General features: G+C 42.4%; 1 protein-coding gene across 1 annotated transcript in view; it reads right to left on the bottom strand.

Moving 5' to 3' along the window:
- Positions 1-200: 200 nt before the first annotated feature.
- Positions 201-16,653, bottom strand: part of DIP-lambda (Dpr-interacting protein lambda) — a 442,761-nt gene continuing 426,308 nt past the window's right edge. Inside the window, exon 11 of the mRNA XM_070284580.1 lies at positions 201-223. Coding sequence (XP_070140681.1) covers positions 216-223 — 8 coding nt within the window. The 3' untranslated portion in view covers positions 201-215. The remainder of the gene's footprint in view (positions 224-16,653) is intronic.

Raw genomic sequence — 16,653 nt, 5'->3', positions numbered from 1 at the left:
TAAGAGTGACCCACCCTTGTGGTTTCTTTTGGAGCTCCAGTAGGGACCCGAGGTAGGAAAGGGGTACGTAGAGTAATTTGTTGGCCGGTGTGTTGTTGGCCATTTCTCCTTGGCCACTTCTTTTGATCCTTTGGCGGCAGCCTTGGCGCGAGCGCATCTCTGGCTAGGGTCGCGACCACGTTGAGGATTTGGGAGGCGCGTATTCTGCCATGTAACTAGCCATCTAAAACGACAATATTAAGGGGGTCTTCTCATTGGGCAACTTTTTTTTTCGATTTTTTTTTTTTGCATTTATTTATAGCTTGTAATGGTGTGTATATGTCCCCAAAAGGATTTTTAGAAATTCGAAATACTTAAGAAGATACAGCCTTTATTGTGAAGCAAGTTCTTCGCAAAATGAGCTTTTTATCTCGAAACCACGTTTTTCGAACTGGCGGCCATAATATCTCCAGTTCAACTTAACCGATTTTCATGAAACATTTTCGGGTGACGGAACACATTTTTTTTTAAATTTTTTTTTTCTATTTTTTTTTACACTAAACTACCAAAAAAAAGCCCGAAATCGAAATTTTTTTTTTGAATGGCCGCCATTTTGTTTAAAAAAATTAAAAAAAAAAAATCAATTCTGATTATAACCCCGTTTTTATTTTTCATTTCGTAAGCTCTGGAGACCCTGAATCGTGGCCGCCAGGACGACACCTTTTTTTTCGACCACCAAGTTTGAAGTCTCATTACTCTTTGAACAACCCTCGTATCGAGGCAAGAACAACATTTTTAGTTACTTTGAACATTTTTGAATACAATAAATAAAAAAAGTTTTCAATTATTCTTTGCGTTTTCAAATAAGAACTTTTTTAAAAAGGGTCCAAAAAACGGCTTTTGAATGAGAAGACCCCCTTAATGTATTAAAAAAACAATGAACACCGAGTAAGCGTTGTTACCTGGGGGAGATGAGTCGGTCGCCAGACCGCCTGGAATAGACTCCGGTCCGCCGGAGGATGGGTGATGCCCCGAGATGACCAGGAGGCATCACTGGATGGGAGGGTGCGTCGTGGCGTCTACATCTAAGCCACCAATTCATCCAATTTGTCGTCCAAATCTTTGTTTACCTTTTTCATGTAGTGATGTGAGTTTGTCAGCGATAGGTGTTAGTCAAGACGTCCGATATTTTGTCGGTATTCGATTGTGCGGACTGTGGGCATCGGGTCGAACCCGCCCTGGGCCACTCTGAGCTAGCCCGGCATTGCCCTGGCAGAAAGCAGTTCCGTAACAGCGTAGCCAACAGCACCCTCCGCGTCCGTGGACCACATTTCCTCATCCTGGGCTGAAGGACCCTTCGACCTAAGCTGGTATGTGTTTCCTGCTTCCTCTGCCATAATTTGTATTTAACACCTAACAAATCTACAAAAAAAATTACCCACAAATATAACTACACAACTAACACTGAATAAATAAATATATATGCAATAAACCCTGACACTTCAAGCGATTCAGAGGAGATGGACATTTCGTAATTTACATCCAACTCATTTATCTTAAATTAATATGTTAAAAATTATCCAATGGAATATCAAAGGTTATAGAAACAACTACCCAGAATTACAAATCCTCATTAATCAATACCACCCACAAATCATAGCACTTCAAGAAACCCACCTTAACAATTTAACTTCATTACCAATCCCCATTAACTTTTCCCTATACTGCAGCAATACCACCAATAGTTTCGGAGGAACAGCCCTCCTAGTACATAACTCTATCTCCCAATCACAAAAAACTCTCAACACGGACTTTGAAGCCGTTGGAATCTCAATTCAAACAAAAACAAATATAGATCTCATATCAGCATACATCTCTCCTTCAAAACAATTTAATCTAAAAAATCTTGAAAATGTTTTAGCCCCATCTACCCCATATGCTATCGTCCTTGGCGACTTCAACAGCTGGCATCCATATTGGGGCTCCCCTAGAGCCAATACCAGAGGCAACACAATAGCTAAATTCATTGACAGAACAGTCTATACCGTACTAAATGACAAATCCCCTACACACTACTCAACACACAACACACTAACTCATATTGACCTCTCTCTTGCCACAGCCAACATATCCCCAGAGATCTCTTGGAAAATCCTAGACGATCTACACGGAAGCGACCACTTCCCTATCCTAATCTCAATATTCCCAAACCCTTCCCCCCCAACATTCATATCCAAACCGTCATTCAAACTAAAAAATGCAAACTGGGACCTCTTTAGAGAGCACATTACAAAACTATCCCCACTCAGACGTTCCAGTAACAACACAAACAAAGAAGCAGCTTATATTAAAAAAACACTGATCCAAAGTGCACACCTATCAATACCACAAAACACGACATTCTCTCTCCCGCGTACAGTTCCCTGGTGGAACCAAAACCTAACCCTCTTAAAAAATTAAAAAACCTCAAATGGAGAAACCTTTGAAACAATATCAATACAGAAAACATGATTGAATATAAAAGAGCTAATGCCATATTCAGGAGGTCAATTAGAGATGCTAAAAAAGCCTCTATTATAAACTTCACTTCCGAAATCCAGCCTATCTCTGATCCTGCAAAAATGTGGGCAAACATTAAACGACTTTGCGGTATCTATCCAACTAAACATATACACAGCATCCACAACCCCATAACACTAACAACAACAATAGACCCAGCTGAGATAGCTAACACACTCGGAGACCTATGGTCAAAACAGGCAAAAGACTCCAACTTCTCCCCAGAATTCCGCACTAACAAAATGCTTATTACTCCCCACAATACATATGCCCCAACCCCAACAGCCATAGAAATAGAAAAAAACATAAATCTAATAGAACTAAACTCTGCCATTAACTCACTTAAGGGACACACACCAGGACTAGACCGTATTTCTTACTCCATGATTAAAAACACTCCCATCTCATTTAAATTTAGAATTTTACAACACTTCAACGACATTCTTGATTCCCACATCCCCCAATCCTATAAACTCAGCCTTGTGTTACCAATCCTTAAACCCAATAAACCCAAAACCAACCCCAACTCCTACCGTCCCATTTCCCTTAACCCATGCTTAGCCAAAGTCCTAGACAAAGTCGTCGCAAATAGATTGTGGTGGTTTGTCCTTTCAAATAAAGTAATTCATAATAATCAATTTGGTTTTAAGCGTGGCAGATCAGTTCTAGACAGTCTACTTTATGTGGACCACCTTGCAACAAGATCATTGTCTCTAAAAAAACACATCTCTATTATCTCTCTCGACTTTGCAAAAGCTTTTGATAAAATAGGCATTCATTCTCTCATTCACCAACTAGAAAAATGGAAACTTGGTCCCCGAATTATAAAATACGTATGGAATTTCATGACGAACAGAAAAATAATAGTTAAAAACGGCACATCTCTCTCCATAAACTTCCCACTAGATAATGGTATCCCTCAAGGATCCCCTATATCCGTTATCCTCTTCCTTATCGCCTACAACTCCCTAACTAACATTATCTCCATCCCAAATAATCTTTCTTTTACAGCCTATGCTGACGACTTTCATCTAATACTGCAACATAACCGTAACAACAATCCCCAAGTCAACCTTTCAACTCTTTTCCATCAAATCGGAGAATGGTGTTCTTACTCAGGTTCTTCACTTTCAATTGATAAATGTCAACTACTCCACATATGCCGGAAAAGAAGTTGCAGTGCAAACATCATCACTGGTTCCATCAACATCCCAACCACTGATCATACAAAAATCCTAGGACTCACGATAAACAAACGATACAGTTGGAACCATCACATTACTAACATGAAAACATCCCTCTCCCGTCCCCTAAATATCATAAAACACCTCTCCTCAAGAAAATACAACTGCAACACAACCTCCCTCATACAAATTGTAAACTCTATCCTCATCTCAAAAATTGATTACTGCCTACCTATATACGGGAAAGCTCCCACCACCATCTTAAACTGCCTTAAATCGACCCAAAACTCTGCTATAAGAGCAGCCCTCGGGGCCTTTAGAACAACTCCTATTTATAACCTGCTAATTGAAGCTAAAATTAATACACTAGAAAACAGATGTAAACTTTTAACAAGCAAGCTCGGAACTAAACTTATTCTCTCTCATAACTCCCCAATAGGCAAACTATCCAAATCCATAGCCAAAACAAAAAGAAACTACAGATACCCTAGCACATTAGACAGAATCATCGACTCCTGCAAATCATTTTCCCTTCCATTCTCTCCCGCCAAATTTTACACGTCAAAAAAATACAATCCGGGAATAATTCTTAAAGCCACAAACACCTCCCCTTCCCTATACAACAAAAACACAACTTCACCTATAACATACCACCAGCTCTTCCACTCTATTAAAAACTCCCTACACGATCACAAATTCATTTACACAGACGGCTCAAAAACAAATGACACTGTAAGCTACAGTGTAACCAACAATACTGACATAATCAAATATGGCCTCCTTCCCCAGTACTCCTCTGTAATCTCTAGTGAGTTAATTGCAATCCATGAAGCTATAAAAATTTGCTCTGGTTCACCCGGCAAATATGCTATATGCTCGGACTCCCTTTCCTCAATCAAATCCATTTCAAACATTAACAATTACTCTTACTACCCTAATACAATAAGATCACTTATTACCAAACTCTTTCCCAAAATCAGACTAATTTGGATCCCTAGCCACATAGGTATACAAGGCAATGAGAGAGCAGACACAGCAGCTAAAGAAACACACAAATACCCTCTAATATTTACAGACAACTTCAACACCAAAGACATCACACAACTCCTTAAAAAACACTATACCGATAAACTGAACAGTCTTCAAGCACAAACTACCCAATGGTACAAACAGATCTTACTAAACACCCCAGCAAACTTCTCTTTCAAAACCACAAACCTCAACCGACAACAACAAATTATAATAAATAGACTACGACTAGGACACACACAACTCACAAACGCCCATTATATGAATAGATCCCTAACAAGTATCTGTCCCTTTTGCAACACCTCAGCGATAGACATCCAACACATTTTAATAGACTGCACTGCACTTTCACATGTTAGAACAATTTGCTTTTCCAATGATAACCCAATCCATCTCCTTGCGAATCCAACAGCAGCAAACTCAAATAAAATTATATACTTTCTACACAAAATGAATCTCATACATAAAATTTAATTATAACATATTCCACACACATATCTTTGTTAATACACTGTAGAGCGGAAGGCCTCGGTAGCCATTGCTCATTAACCTTTGTTAACTTTTAGTTTATAACTATTAGTTAGCATTAAATAAATAAATAAATATATGCAATAAACAAATAAATTAATACCGAAATAAATAAATATATAAATAAATAAATAAATAATTAATTCAATAAATAAATAAATAAAACAATAAATAACTGATATACCGAAATAAATAAATAAATAATTAAATAAATTATCAATCAATAAATAATTAAACAACCAACTAAATATTTAATTTTCCATATATAAATAAACATTCAGGTAAATAACTTTTTCCTTTTGCTTTCTTCCTAACTTTCAGGGGGGAGATGGAGCCGATCAACCGCCGGTGGACTCCGTGCCAGATTTCCTGCGTCTACGATTGCCGAAGTCGTCCCTACTCCGGCCGCTCGTCAACTGGACTAACTTTCAGCTGAGCTGAAAGTCGCCAGTTAAGGACATCGGCCTTCGCAGCATCCCGCAGGATTTTCCTTGGCGAACTCGACTTGAGGTTCACCTTGTGGTGGTCGTGCAGCGCGCAGTGAATCCTGCGGGTCACGATACCACCTCCAAGGTAATCCCAAAAGCCGCCCTCACCAGGAAAACCCAAGGATCTGCACAAAAATTTCGTTAATATCAAGAAACAACTTACTTTACGTTAATACATCAATACATTTATAAATAAACTAGCAGACCCGACCCGCTTTGCTGGGCCCGTACTAATTATAGTTGACCCGGCAAACACTGTTTTGTCATGCATATTATTTGTAGGAAACAATACGGAAACAATGAGCATATTACAGAGTTGTCAGTAAATAAAATATTAAACCTTCAACAGTAATCTTAATATATAAAAATCTCCTGTCACTATGTTTGTTCGCTATAGACTCCTAAACCGCTTCCTCTGCTTGTTCAATAAAATGATACTGGCATCGGGTCGTTACGCGCTCTTCACAATTGCCCATGAAATAAATTTGAAGAAATTTCGGATTATCATCAGGCATCAATAATCCAATTTTGTGGTACATCTGGCCTTGTATTTTGAATGTAGTTTCAAAATTACGTCCATCGGATGCAAGATCACAAATTTTAGTGGCCCCAAATGACGTCATTTGGAAGCAACTATTAAATTTGCGTATTTTACGCAAAAATAATTTTGAGTCATTTGAATTTCCAGCAAGAAGGGATAATAAAGGTTCTGGCGGAGCAAGTAGAGGTTGCAAAACGACTTTTCCTGCTGCGCAGCACATACCGGCAGTTTCATTCCGAAATTTAAACGCCTGACAATATTGACATACTTTGTCCATTCCACCGATAGCAATTTTTGAATGCGCAAAGTAGTTAATATCTGGTGCATATTCAAAAGCAAGACGAACGAATGATGTACGAACTAATGAGCGACTGTTCCGCTGCCTTTGTCGTACTGGTGCTCGTAATATTCTGCTGCAGACGTTCGCTACGCTGTTCCTGGGATTCTTGTGCACGACCTTCTGCTGTCCTAATTCTTTGAGCTCTATTTCTTGTATTGACTTGTTCTGGCAACTGATGAGCTCTTTCGAAACGTCTGCGTCGTGCCACTCTGCTGCTTACGTTGTTGAGATTCGATCTTTTCGGTGGCATTTTGCTGAAAATATTATCTTACCTTCTTAATGTATTTCAAATGATAATTTAGAGACTCACCACTTATAAACACAAAACAATAATTATGAATGACAAATGACAAGAAAAGAAAAGACATTCTGACGAAATGCGATTTATTGAAATAATATATTACAAAATATGTAATTCGTGAAGAACCGCTCAACCAATTTGGTGCAAACTCATCAACAAAATAGCCCGAGCAAAGCATAAAGATTTGGTTAAATAAGCACACTAAATTCCATAAGAATCGGTAAAGCCGTTTCGGAGGAGTGCATAAAAAAAGAAGATTCCTCCTTGTTCTGCCGAAACTGCCATGATGTAAAAGATCTTAGCTATCCTATCTCTCAAGTTGAACCAAACTGCATAAGCACACTAAATTTCATGAGAATCGGTAAAAACGTTTCGGAGGAGTGCATAAAAAAATAAGATTCCTCCTTGTCCTGCCGAAACTGCCATTATGTAAAAGATCTTAGCTATCCTATCTCTCAAGTTGAACCAAACTGCATAAGCACACTAAATTTCATGAGAATCGGTAAAACCGTTTCGGAGGAGTGCATAAAAAAATAAGATTCCTCCTTGTCCTGCCGAAACTGCCATGATGTAAAAAATCTTAGCTATCCTATCTATCAAGTTGAACCAAACTGCATAAGCACACTAAATTTCATGAGAATCGGTAAAGCCGTTTCGAAGGAGTGCATAAAAAAGAAGATTCCTCCTTGTCCTGCCGAAACTGCCATGATTAGCTATCCTAACTCTCAAGTTGAACCAAACTGCATAAGCGCACTAAATTTCATGAGAATTGGTAAAGCCGTTTCGGAGGAGTGCATAAAAAAATAAGATTCCTCCTTGTCCTGCCGAAACTGCCATGATGTAAAAAATCTTAGCTATCCTATCTATCAAGTTGAACCAAACTGCATAAGCACACTAAATTTCATGAGAATCGGTAAAGCCGTTTCGAAGGAGTGCATAAAAAAGAAGATTCCTCCTTGTCCTGCCGAAACTGCCATGATTAGCTATCCTAACTCTCAAGTTGAACCAAACTGCATAAGCGCACTAAATTTCATGAGAATTGGTAAAGCCGTTTCGGAGGAGTGCATAAAAAAATAAGATTCCTCCTTGTCCTGCCGAAACTGCCATGATGTTAAAGATCTTAGCTATCCTATCTCTCAAGTTGAACCAAACTGCATAAGCACACTAAATTTCATGAGAATCGGTAAAGCCGTTTCGGAGGAGTGCATAAAAAAGAAGATTCCTCCTTGTCCTGCCGAAACTGCCATTCTGACTGAAAAGCGACAGACAGGATGGATTGACATATTAGTTGGTTGTCAAATCTAATGTCAAATATTATGATTGCGTTCAGAAATTTAACTTAAGATTTATAATTTAACGTTTGTGACAAAACTTAAGATTTATCTTTCGATTTCTATATAGTCTTATTAAAAACAAAAGACAGATTAACAACTGAAGTTAGCTAAAATTAATTTTCTCGAAGCTATATGAAGCTGTGAGACTATGCAATTTTGTCGCGTTCGCGATTCACTTTCACTTTTGTTGAGTTTCGGAACGCGATATTAGATCCTCCAACGCGCATGCGAATTTGAACTTTATACAGCGGTAATAAATTACAAATTGACTCTCCATTTTATTTAGAAAACGTTTGTATGGGAAATAGAAAAATACTGTTTTGAGGATTTTCCCGGCAATTATTCGAATTTTTCTCACCTTTTAAACCTTCCCTAGACCTCCACGAATAATTCAAGACCAAGATAAGATAAATCCGTTCAGCCATTCTCGAGTTTTAGCGAGACTAATGAACAGCAATTGATTTTTATATATATAGATAAAGATAATAGATAATAGATAATAGATAACATGTACCCTATCTACTATATCACAGTGTTTTCTCGTGCTCCTTGCACGGATCGGTGCCCGGAAGGGTGCCAATCCGTCGTTTACGTGACCGGATGCCACCACCTTGCCACCGTAGAACAGCTGCGACCTGTCTTTGGGAGCAATTGTCCGCCTTCATGCAGAACAAGACTCCCGTCCTGACCAAAACAAAATCAAGTAATTTACAACCCAATACCAACGCCTTGACCACCAGTCCCCAGGTCATCGGTGCAGTTGCAGACCGTAATAGAGGCCTCGTAAGCCACCGTTCGTGGGGGTTGGATGGTCCAGGACGTGGCCTGACGAGACGTCGTCTTCCCGCTATCCGTTATTTGTTTTGATTGGGCGCCATATTGTAACGGAACTGCATCATTCCCTGGGCAATTCCGGGCTAGCTCAGGGCGGGTACGACCCGATGCCCGCAGTCCGCACAATCGAATACGAAAAAATATCGGACGTCTCAACTAACAACTATCGCTAACAAAACTCACATCACTACATTAAAAAGGTAAACAAAGATTTGAACGACAATTTGGGACAAATTGGTGGCTTAGATGTGGACGCCACGACGCACCCACCCATCCAGTGATGCCTCCTGGTTATCTTGGGGCATCACCCATTCTCCGGCGGACCTGAGCCTATTCCAGGCGGTCTGGCGGCCGACTCATCTCCCCCAGGTAATTCCACTTATTTACGATTCATTGCGCTTTAATACTTTATAATATTTCGATTCAGGTTTTCTTATATTAACATGGCAGGGTACGTGTGTGGAACGCTTCATTTGCTCCCGGCGAGAGCGTGGCCTCAGCCAGGGATGCGCTCGCGCCAAGGCTGCCAAGCAAATGTTTCCAGACTTCGCGGAGGAGAAGCGGCGCTCCGCTAAACGCAACAGGCCACAACCTGGCCAAAACAATTTGCTACTTCCAACCTGTTATCCTGAAAGCAAAAATCTCAAAAACATACAAAAAAAAAAACCGTGCCCCGTGTTATTGTCCACGGCCACGCTGTAAGCAAAAACACCTTTTAACTAACCAATCTTGGTTATTTTCTTTTTCCACTTCACTCACGTTTAATTTTTGTACTTTCACTAGATTCCCAAGCTGCTACTGCTAACCCGGCTGCCCTCACGCTAATCTTTTTTCCTGTCTCCTACCCCCCTATATAGGCTCCGTTGCCTGAGTCCCAATTTTCGGCTTACCGTAATTTTGAGCGCTCAGTGCAACGGCCGATTGGAAAGGGTAGAAACCCTTTCTCTTAACTTTGATTTTCCCGGTTCGCTCACCAGTCGCTGTCTCCCCCTGTTCCTACCGATCCTACACATGCGTCTTTTTTCATTTCTGGCTTAAGAGTGACCAAACATAAAATATCGGAAATATCATCTAAAAAAATATCATTATCGCCTATTTTTGCCCAAAAAAATATCGCGATGATAATATTTTTTTAAGAGAAAAAATATTGATATATTGATATTTTGATATATTTCCTAGTCCTTTTATTATATCCAAGGTGCTGCCCAACGACCGATATCTAGTTGAAGATATCCCACATGCACAACGAAAGCAGAGACACTACAAATCAGTGTATTCATCCGATAAGATGAAACGCTGGTGCGAACTTCCACCCGATGAGCCAGATGAAGATAACGACGATGAAGACGAATCCGACCACTCGCGAAGACGCTGCGATGTCAGGAGAGGCCGAATGTGACGAGCGGGTTGTTTCACAGGATACAACATTTACGATACCGATAGTATATGAGCGAATGTTAGACGATCGACTATTCGACAACGATACGATTACGATACCGATACTGGTACAGTAGAATAGGAAGAAGAGCAACGTAAGAACCGAGCGGACGCGGTCCAGATTGAATAACGTGGATATTATTTTTCGTAAGTTTCATCATGTCAAACACCCTTTAACATACTCAATAAAGATTACTCCACCACTCGGAAAGTTATCCCTTCACATATTGTTTTTTTTTTATAACCATGATGTATATTTCTGGCAGGATGTAACATATATTTCTGGCAGGAAGTACACCCTGCCAGCATGCCGTACCAGTAGAGTCTGCAGTTTTTTTAAGGGGTCAACAAAGAAAAAAATATTTTAAATTGGAGGAGATGACCAAAGGAATCTTTGAAAAATTAAAATTTGGAACATCAGCAAGAACCAATAATCTAATTAATTTTCGTCATAAGCTTTCGTCTTCTGAACGCCACTTCTTTATTCACTCTATTCGCTTTTGGAATGAACTACCTCAAAATTAAAAAGCAATAAGTAGCACACCGCAATTTAAAAATAATTTAATAAAGTTTTATAAAAATGAAAACATAAACTTGTGAGGAAGCCTCACAACCATGGCAGCTTTTGTATTATTTAAGTTCATTTCTTCTTAGCACGTAAGACAATATACATTTAGGATTAAGTATTAAGACATAAACGACGAAAACAAAGACCCACGAAGGGCACACTAATTAGGACTTAGAAGTAGGGACTAGAGTTAAGAGAGACACGCGCACTCAAGAGTTAGTTTTAAGAGCAACCGAAAACCACGAGCAGCCGAAAAACCCAAGAGTAGCCGAAGAACCACGAGCAGCTGGAAAACCACGAGCAGCCGGAAACCACGAGCAGCCGAAGCCGGCAGCCGACCGAGCCGAAGGACGGCCAGCCGAACCGCCTTCGGCAAAAACCCGAAAGCGAGGCCCGATCAGCCGAGTCAATGGCGTCGGCACAAGTGACAGGGCCTGAGCAGCAGGATCGGCTGCCGAGTCAGACATGGCGACAGCCGAAGCTCACACGAAGCTTTCCGACGCCGGGAGCAAAACGACGCTACCGATCGCCGGCGGCCTATAAAAGGGCCTCGGCAAGCCCGGTCTCTTTCTCGGAATACCAGCAAACAGACCAGACGTGCCACGGAGGAATTTAAACTGGATAATTACAACCACGTGCCGGCGAACCACATGGAATTTCAATAAAATATTGGTGAGCTGGCCAAGGGCCAACCCCTGCGGGGGAGAACTCGGAGTGCGATAGGGAACAGCTAGGTTTACAAACATTATAAAAAAAACTCTGGACATATCGATGAACACAACAGCGGAAAATTATTTACCCACTCTCGGCAGATCACCTTCTCGGCGCCACATTTCTTCTGGAGAGCAAGGGCCACCGGCACATGGTACCCCGGCATGCGGGATCGGCCTTCTTCCTGGTTAGGCGCCCATCTTTTTTCTCCCGAGGCGGCGAAGCGGTACTTGGCCTGCGGGACCGTCTCTCCGTTTTGGAGCCCTTTTTGCCGACACCCAGGGCGACCGGCACATGGTTTTGCGTGGCCGGTGGCCCTCACCCGGATCCCTCTGTTCGGGCATATCGGGGGAACTGGATCTCGGCTTGTCTCCCCCGATTCCATCTCACCCAGAGGCGGCGGGGCGGTACTCGGCCTGCGGGATCGACTTCTCGGGAACCCAGGACGGCCTGGGGAAACCGGTACCCCGGCTTGCGGGATCGGTCCGACTTCGGAAGACTCTGACCATCGCCTGCCCCATTTTTCGCACCCAAATAAACATACCGGCCTCCGGGCCCGTCCTTTCTCCTGCCTGTCTCCGTAAAATTATAAATATTTTCTGTAGAGGACTTTTGGCCATAGCATCCTTACAGAATGGTGCCCGAGCAGGGACTAGGCAGGATAACTCAAGGATATTTCCATCTAACGTGGCTTAAAGCACCACCAGAAAAAATTCAGGCTGAAAAGTTGGGGATAGGGTCGAAAACTTAGAAAAAAAAAACATTTGTGTTGCTAGGCCGCAGAGACAGAAGCGGGAGAAGTAGAAGAGAAGTAGGAAAAAAATGGGCGAGAATTTAGGGAAAAAAATGCCGCATAGCAACAGCAGACAAAGCCGCCGCCGCAAAAGTACAGTCAGACGCAAAGCCACGTGGAAGAAAAGTTTAACGAAGCCAGACGAACAAGCCACGAAGAAATTTTTACGAAGCCCGACGAACATGAATACGAACCAAACGCACCGCAAAGCCAAGACCACGATTCCAAGACGCCAGACGAGTACACACGAGAGGAAAACCGAACACATGTCCAGAGAGAGAGCCGCCGAGGCGGAGTACAACACGTCGTCGACGCCACAGCCGGTGTCCACGAGAGCAGAAGACTAGCCTTCCTATCCCGACGCACGAAGAGTTTCTCTTACCCCGAAGGAAGCCCGAGGCCAGCCGATCTTCTAGTACATAAATCTTCGCTGCCACGCCATCAAGATCAGTCGATCACCAGCGCTACGAGAGAAAACATAAAGGAGATAATTAAATCAACGCTACGAAGGACAAGGCCAGCATCCTGCAAGGACATAGCAAAGGACAACGCCAGCATCCTGCAAGGACATACCAAAGGGATACTCCAGGGATCCTTCAGGGATATACGACAGGATACGCCAAGATCCCATTCGACTCCAAGGATACCTCAAGGGTCCTTGATCATCATCGACAGGATACTACTCGACAAGGATACGCTCCAGGATCAGGGTTCAGGACCCTCAACCATCGCTAGGAGGCTAAACCAAGCCACTCAAGGACCTCGGCCGTACAACTCTGCGCTTCAGGGATACGCTTCCCTTCCCGCGTTTTCGATCCTGTCACGCGTCGAACAACATTCCTAGCACCAGTCGTGCCGCGAATAATTGGCGAGCCTTCTCTGCCACGTGTCCAGAATCGGAACCCCGTTCGATTATCGTCGTTTACGCTGCGACAGATTTCACCTGGATATCCTACCGAAAGAAGCACGAGCTCGACGCCATCCTGCTCGAGTTTGGCCTAGAACGCACCGGTACGGTTGAAGAACAGCGGGCGCGACTCATAGCTTTCGCCCGACAACCAGAGCTCCCCGACGCAGTTCAGGTTCGACTCGACGATATGAAGCTACGCTACGTTGCCGCAAGCTCATGAGGCAGTGGCCAGAACCTTCGCCCCACTCGCTCAGGCCACGAACCACACTCTAGCGGTGCCCCGCAGCACGTCGCCAGCACCGGGAAATCCGAGGGATCTCCACGCGGTGGTACCCCACAATTCGACGCAAACCCCAGCTCCATGCTGGTGGATAAAATGACCAAGTGGGGGCTGTCCTTCGATGGCACCTCGGACCCGCTCAGCTTCGTGGAACTTATCGAGGAGCGGGCAGACACGTACCGGATCGATAGGAAGCATTTATCCCACGCCATCGTCGTGCTTCTGTCCGTCAGAGCGGAGAGCTGGTTTAGCACCAGTGCGCCGAGAGTTTTTGGATTTCTTTCTACCGCATAGATACTATCAACGCCTCGACGATGAGATCCACGCTCATTTCCAGAAGCCAAACGAGCCTTTTAAACAGTACCTCGTCGATCTTCGCCTGAAGATGCGCCGCGCAGGGTTCTCACCAGAGCAACAGCTAGAGCGGATATATGAGAACATGCTGCCGGAATACCAGATGTTTACACGCCGCCTGGATTTCAGGACCTTGACCGAGCTCACCCACCTGGTGGTGAACTTCGAAGTTGCCAGGAGCCGAGGAGAGCGAGCCATTTGGGGATACTCATCGAACCGACCAGGCGCTGAGGGTCTATTCAGTACCCAGGCCCAGCAAGCCCGAGAGAACGCGACCTACGCACGCACCACGCCGCTGATGCCACGTCCTCGAAATACCACTAACGATGCCGCCACCCGAACTGGAAGCCAGGACTAGGGAGGCCGAGCAACAGGGGAACCAATAGACGTGAGGACCGCCTGTCGGAACTGCGGCCAGGCCGGTCACCATGCCACGGAATGCAGGAACCCTAAGATTATATTCAGTTTCACTCTAAGCTTTGAGGAGTAAAGACGTGTGACTAGCGAGCGATCCCCAGACCCAACTCTTATCAGTTAAAAAAAAATAACTACAACTAAAACAAGTGTACAAGTGCACAAAACAAACTTCGTAAAAAAAAAAATGCAATAACAAAACAACTACTGAACAGTTACAAAAACCTCAACAGGGCACCTGCCCTACCACAACGACAATGCCTCCCGATATAAATAGACTTTTCAAGTCAAGCGACACAGGCCCCGAATTCATCAACATAATCAGAACAGACAATAACACATTTGAAAATGTATGCCCCTTCCTAATCAAAAAAGTAATCGACTATACATGCAATGGTGTAGTGGAATCGTGCAAAAAAACAAGAATTGGCGGTCTACTAATCAAGACCAAAGACACACTCCAAGCCATTAAACTCATAAAGCTAAGCATCTTCCATGACTTTCCCGTATCAGTTAGTGAGCATAGTACTCTTAACTTCTCCATGGGAGTAATTTACTCAAATGATTTAAGAAACATCAATGAAGAAATTATACTGCAAGAACTCAAATCGCAAAAAGTCACAGAAATACGAAAAATTAAGAAAATGGATAAAAACGAACTAAAAGAAACCAGACTCATCATTATAACCTTCGCATCACTGACACTCCCAATGGATAAAGCATGCCCAGCATTCATAAAGCAAAAAGAGTTGACATCAATCAAAACCCTAGAAAAAGTGGACCACAAAACAGCCGTCAAAATATACTACACCCGACACATACACCAACCAGCACTATACTCTACCACATAAGCAGAACAACCAACCAAAAATGCAGCAATACCCACAAAACCACCTTCTTGCTCCTCCGATCACCAAACTGCAGTCAAACCATCCAAAAATACCACACCTGCCCAACCACAACAAAGAAAAGCAACATCATACGACGATCTCGAAGTACCCATTGACACCTCACCCGCATTAGCCTCAACATCAAAATCAACATCAACACTCAGCTCATCCCTATCAGAAGAACTCAAACTCAAAATTTACTCAAACAAACAAAACACACTCGCCAAGCCCCTTAAATCTAAGGAAAAAAATGAACAAAAACCAAAGAAAAACAACAAAATCACTAACCATTTACTTAACAGCGATAGCGACAGCATTTAACCTTAGCCTACATACAAGAAAATACCATATAGCACTATCAACAAAAACTTAATTTTAACAATGCTAAAAGTCCTCCAATGGAACTTAAACGGGTATATTAACAATTATAACCAGTTGCAAATCCTTATCAAAAACCACAACCCAAAAATAATATCATTACAAGAAACCCACCTACACTCCACTCAAAACATTCCTATCCCAATTAACTATACCTTTTACCACGAAAATACGGCTATAAACGGATATGGAGGTGTAGCACTTCTAATTCACAACTCAATACAACAACAAATCGTACCGACTAATGCACTCGACTTTGACACAATAGCAGTAAAAATTCACTCCAAAATCAAATTCACCATTATCTCATCGTGCATACCACCCAGCAAATCCTTTAAAATACAAAACCTCAGAAACATCTACGACAGTATACAACCACCCTTCCTAATTACAGGAGACTTTAACAGTTGGCATAGATGTTGGGGCTCACAGACCAACAATACAAGAGGCAACATAATATTTAAATTTATTAACCAATCTTCACTAATAACACTTAACAACGGATCACCAGCTCATTTTTCCACTCACCATACCTTCACCCACATAGACCTCTCCATCGCATCACCCTTACTCTCCCTTAGCTCCAAATGGTACACAGATAACTCCCTATCGGGTAGTGATCACTATCCCATTCATATCGACTTGTTTGAACAGAACATCACCTGCCCTGTTGAAAGACCCAGATTCAACCTTAAAAAAGCTAATTGGCCCCTTTTTCAGGAGATTTCCGAAAAGTTATCTAACGAAAGATCTCCCAGCTCAAACAAAAACAAAGAAACAGCCAACATAACTAAAATAATT

The sequence above is a fragment of the Drosophila kikkawai genome, chromosome 2R (assembly GCF_030179895.1).
Source record: "Drosophila kikkawai strain 14028-0561.14 chromosome 2R, DkikHiC1v2, whole genome shotgun sequence".
NCBI lineage: Eukaryota > Metazoa > Arthropoda > Insecta > Diptera > Drosophilidae > Drosophila > Drosophila kikkawai.
The sequence above is the reverse complement of the archived record's forward strand: the minus strand, read 5'-3'. Positions and strand labels throughout refer to the sequence as shown.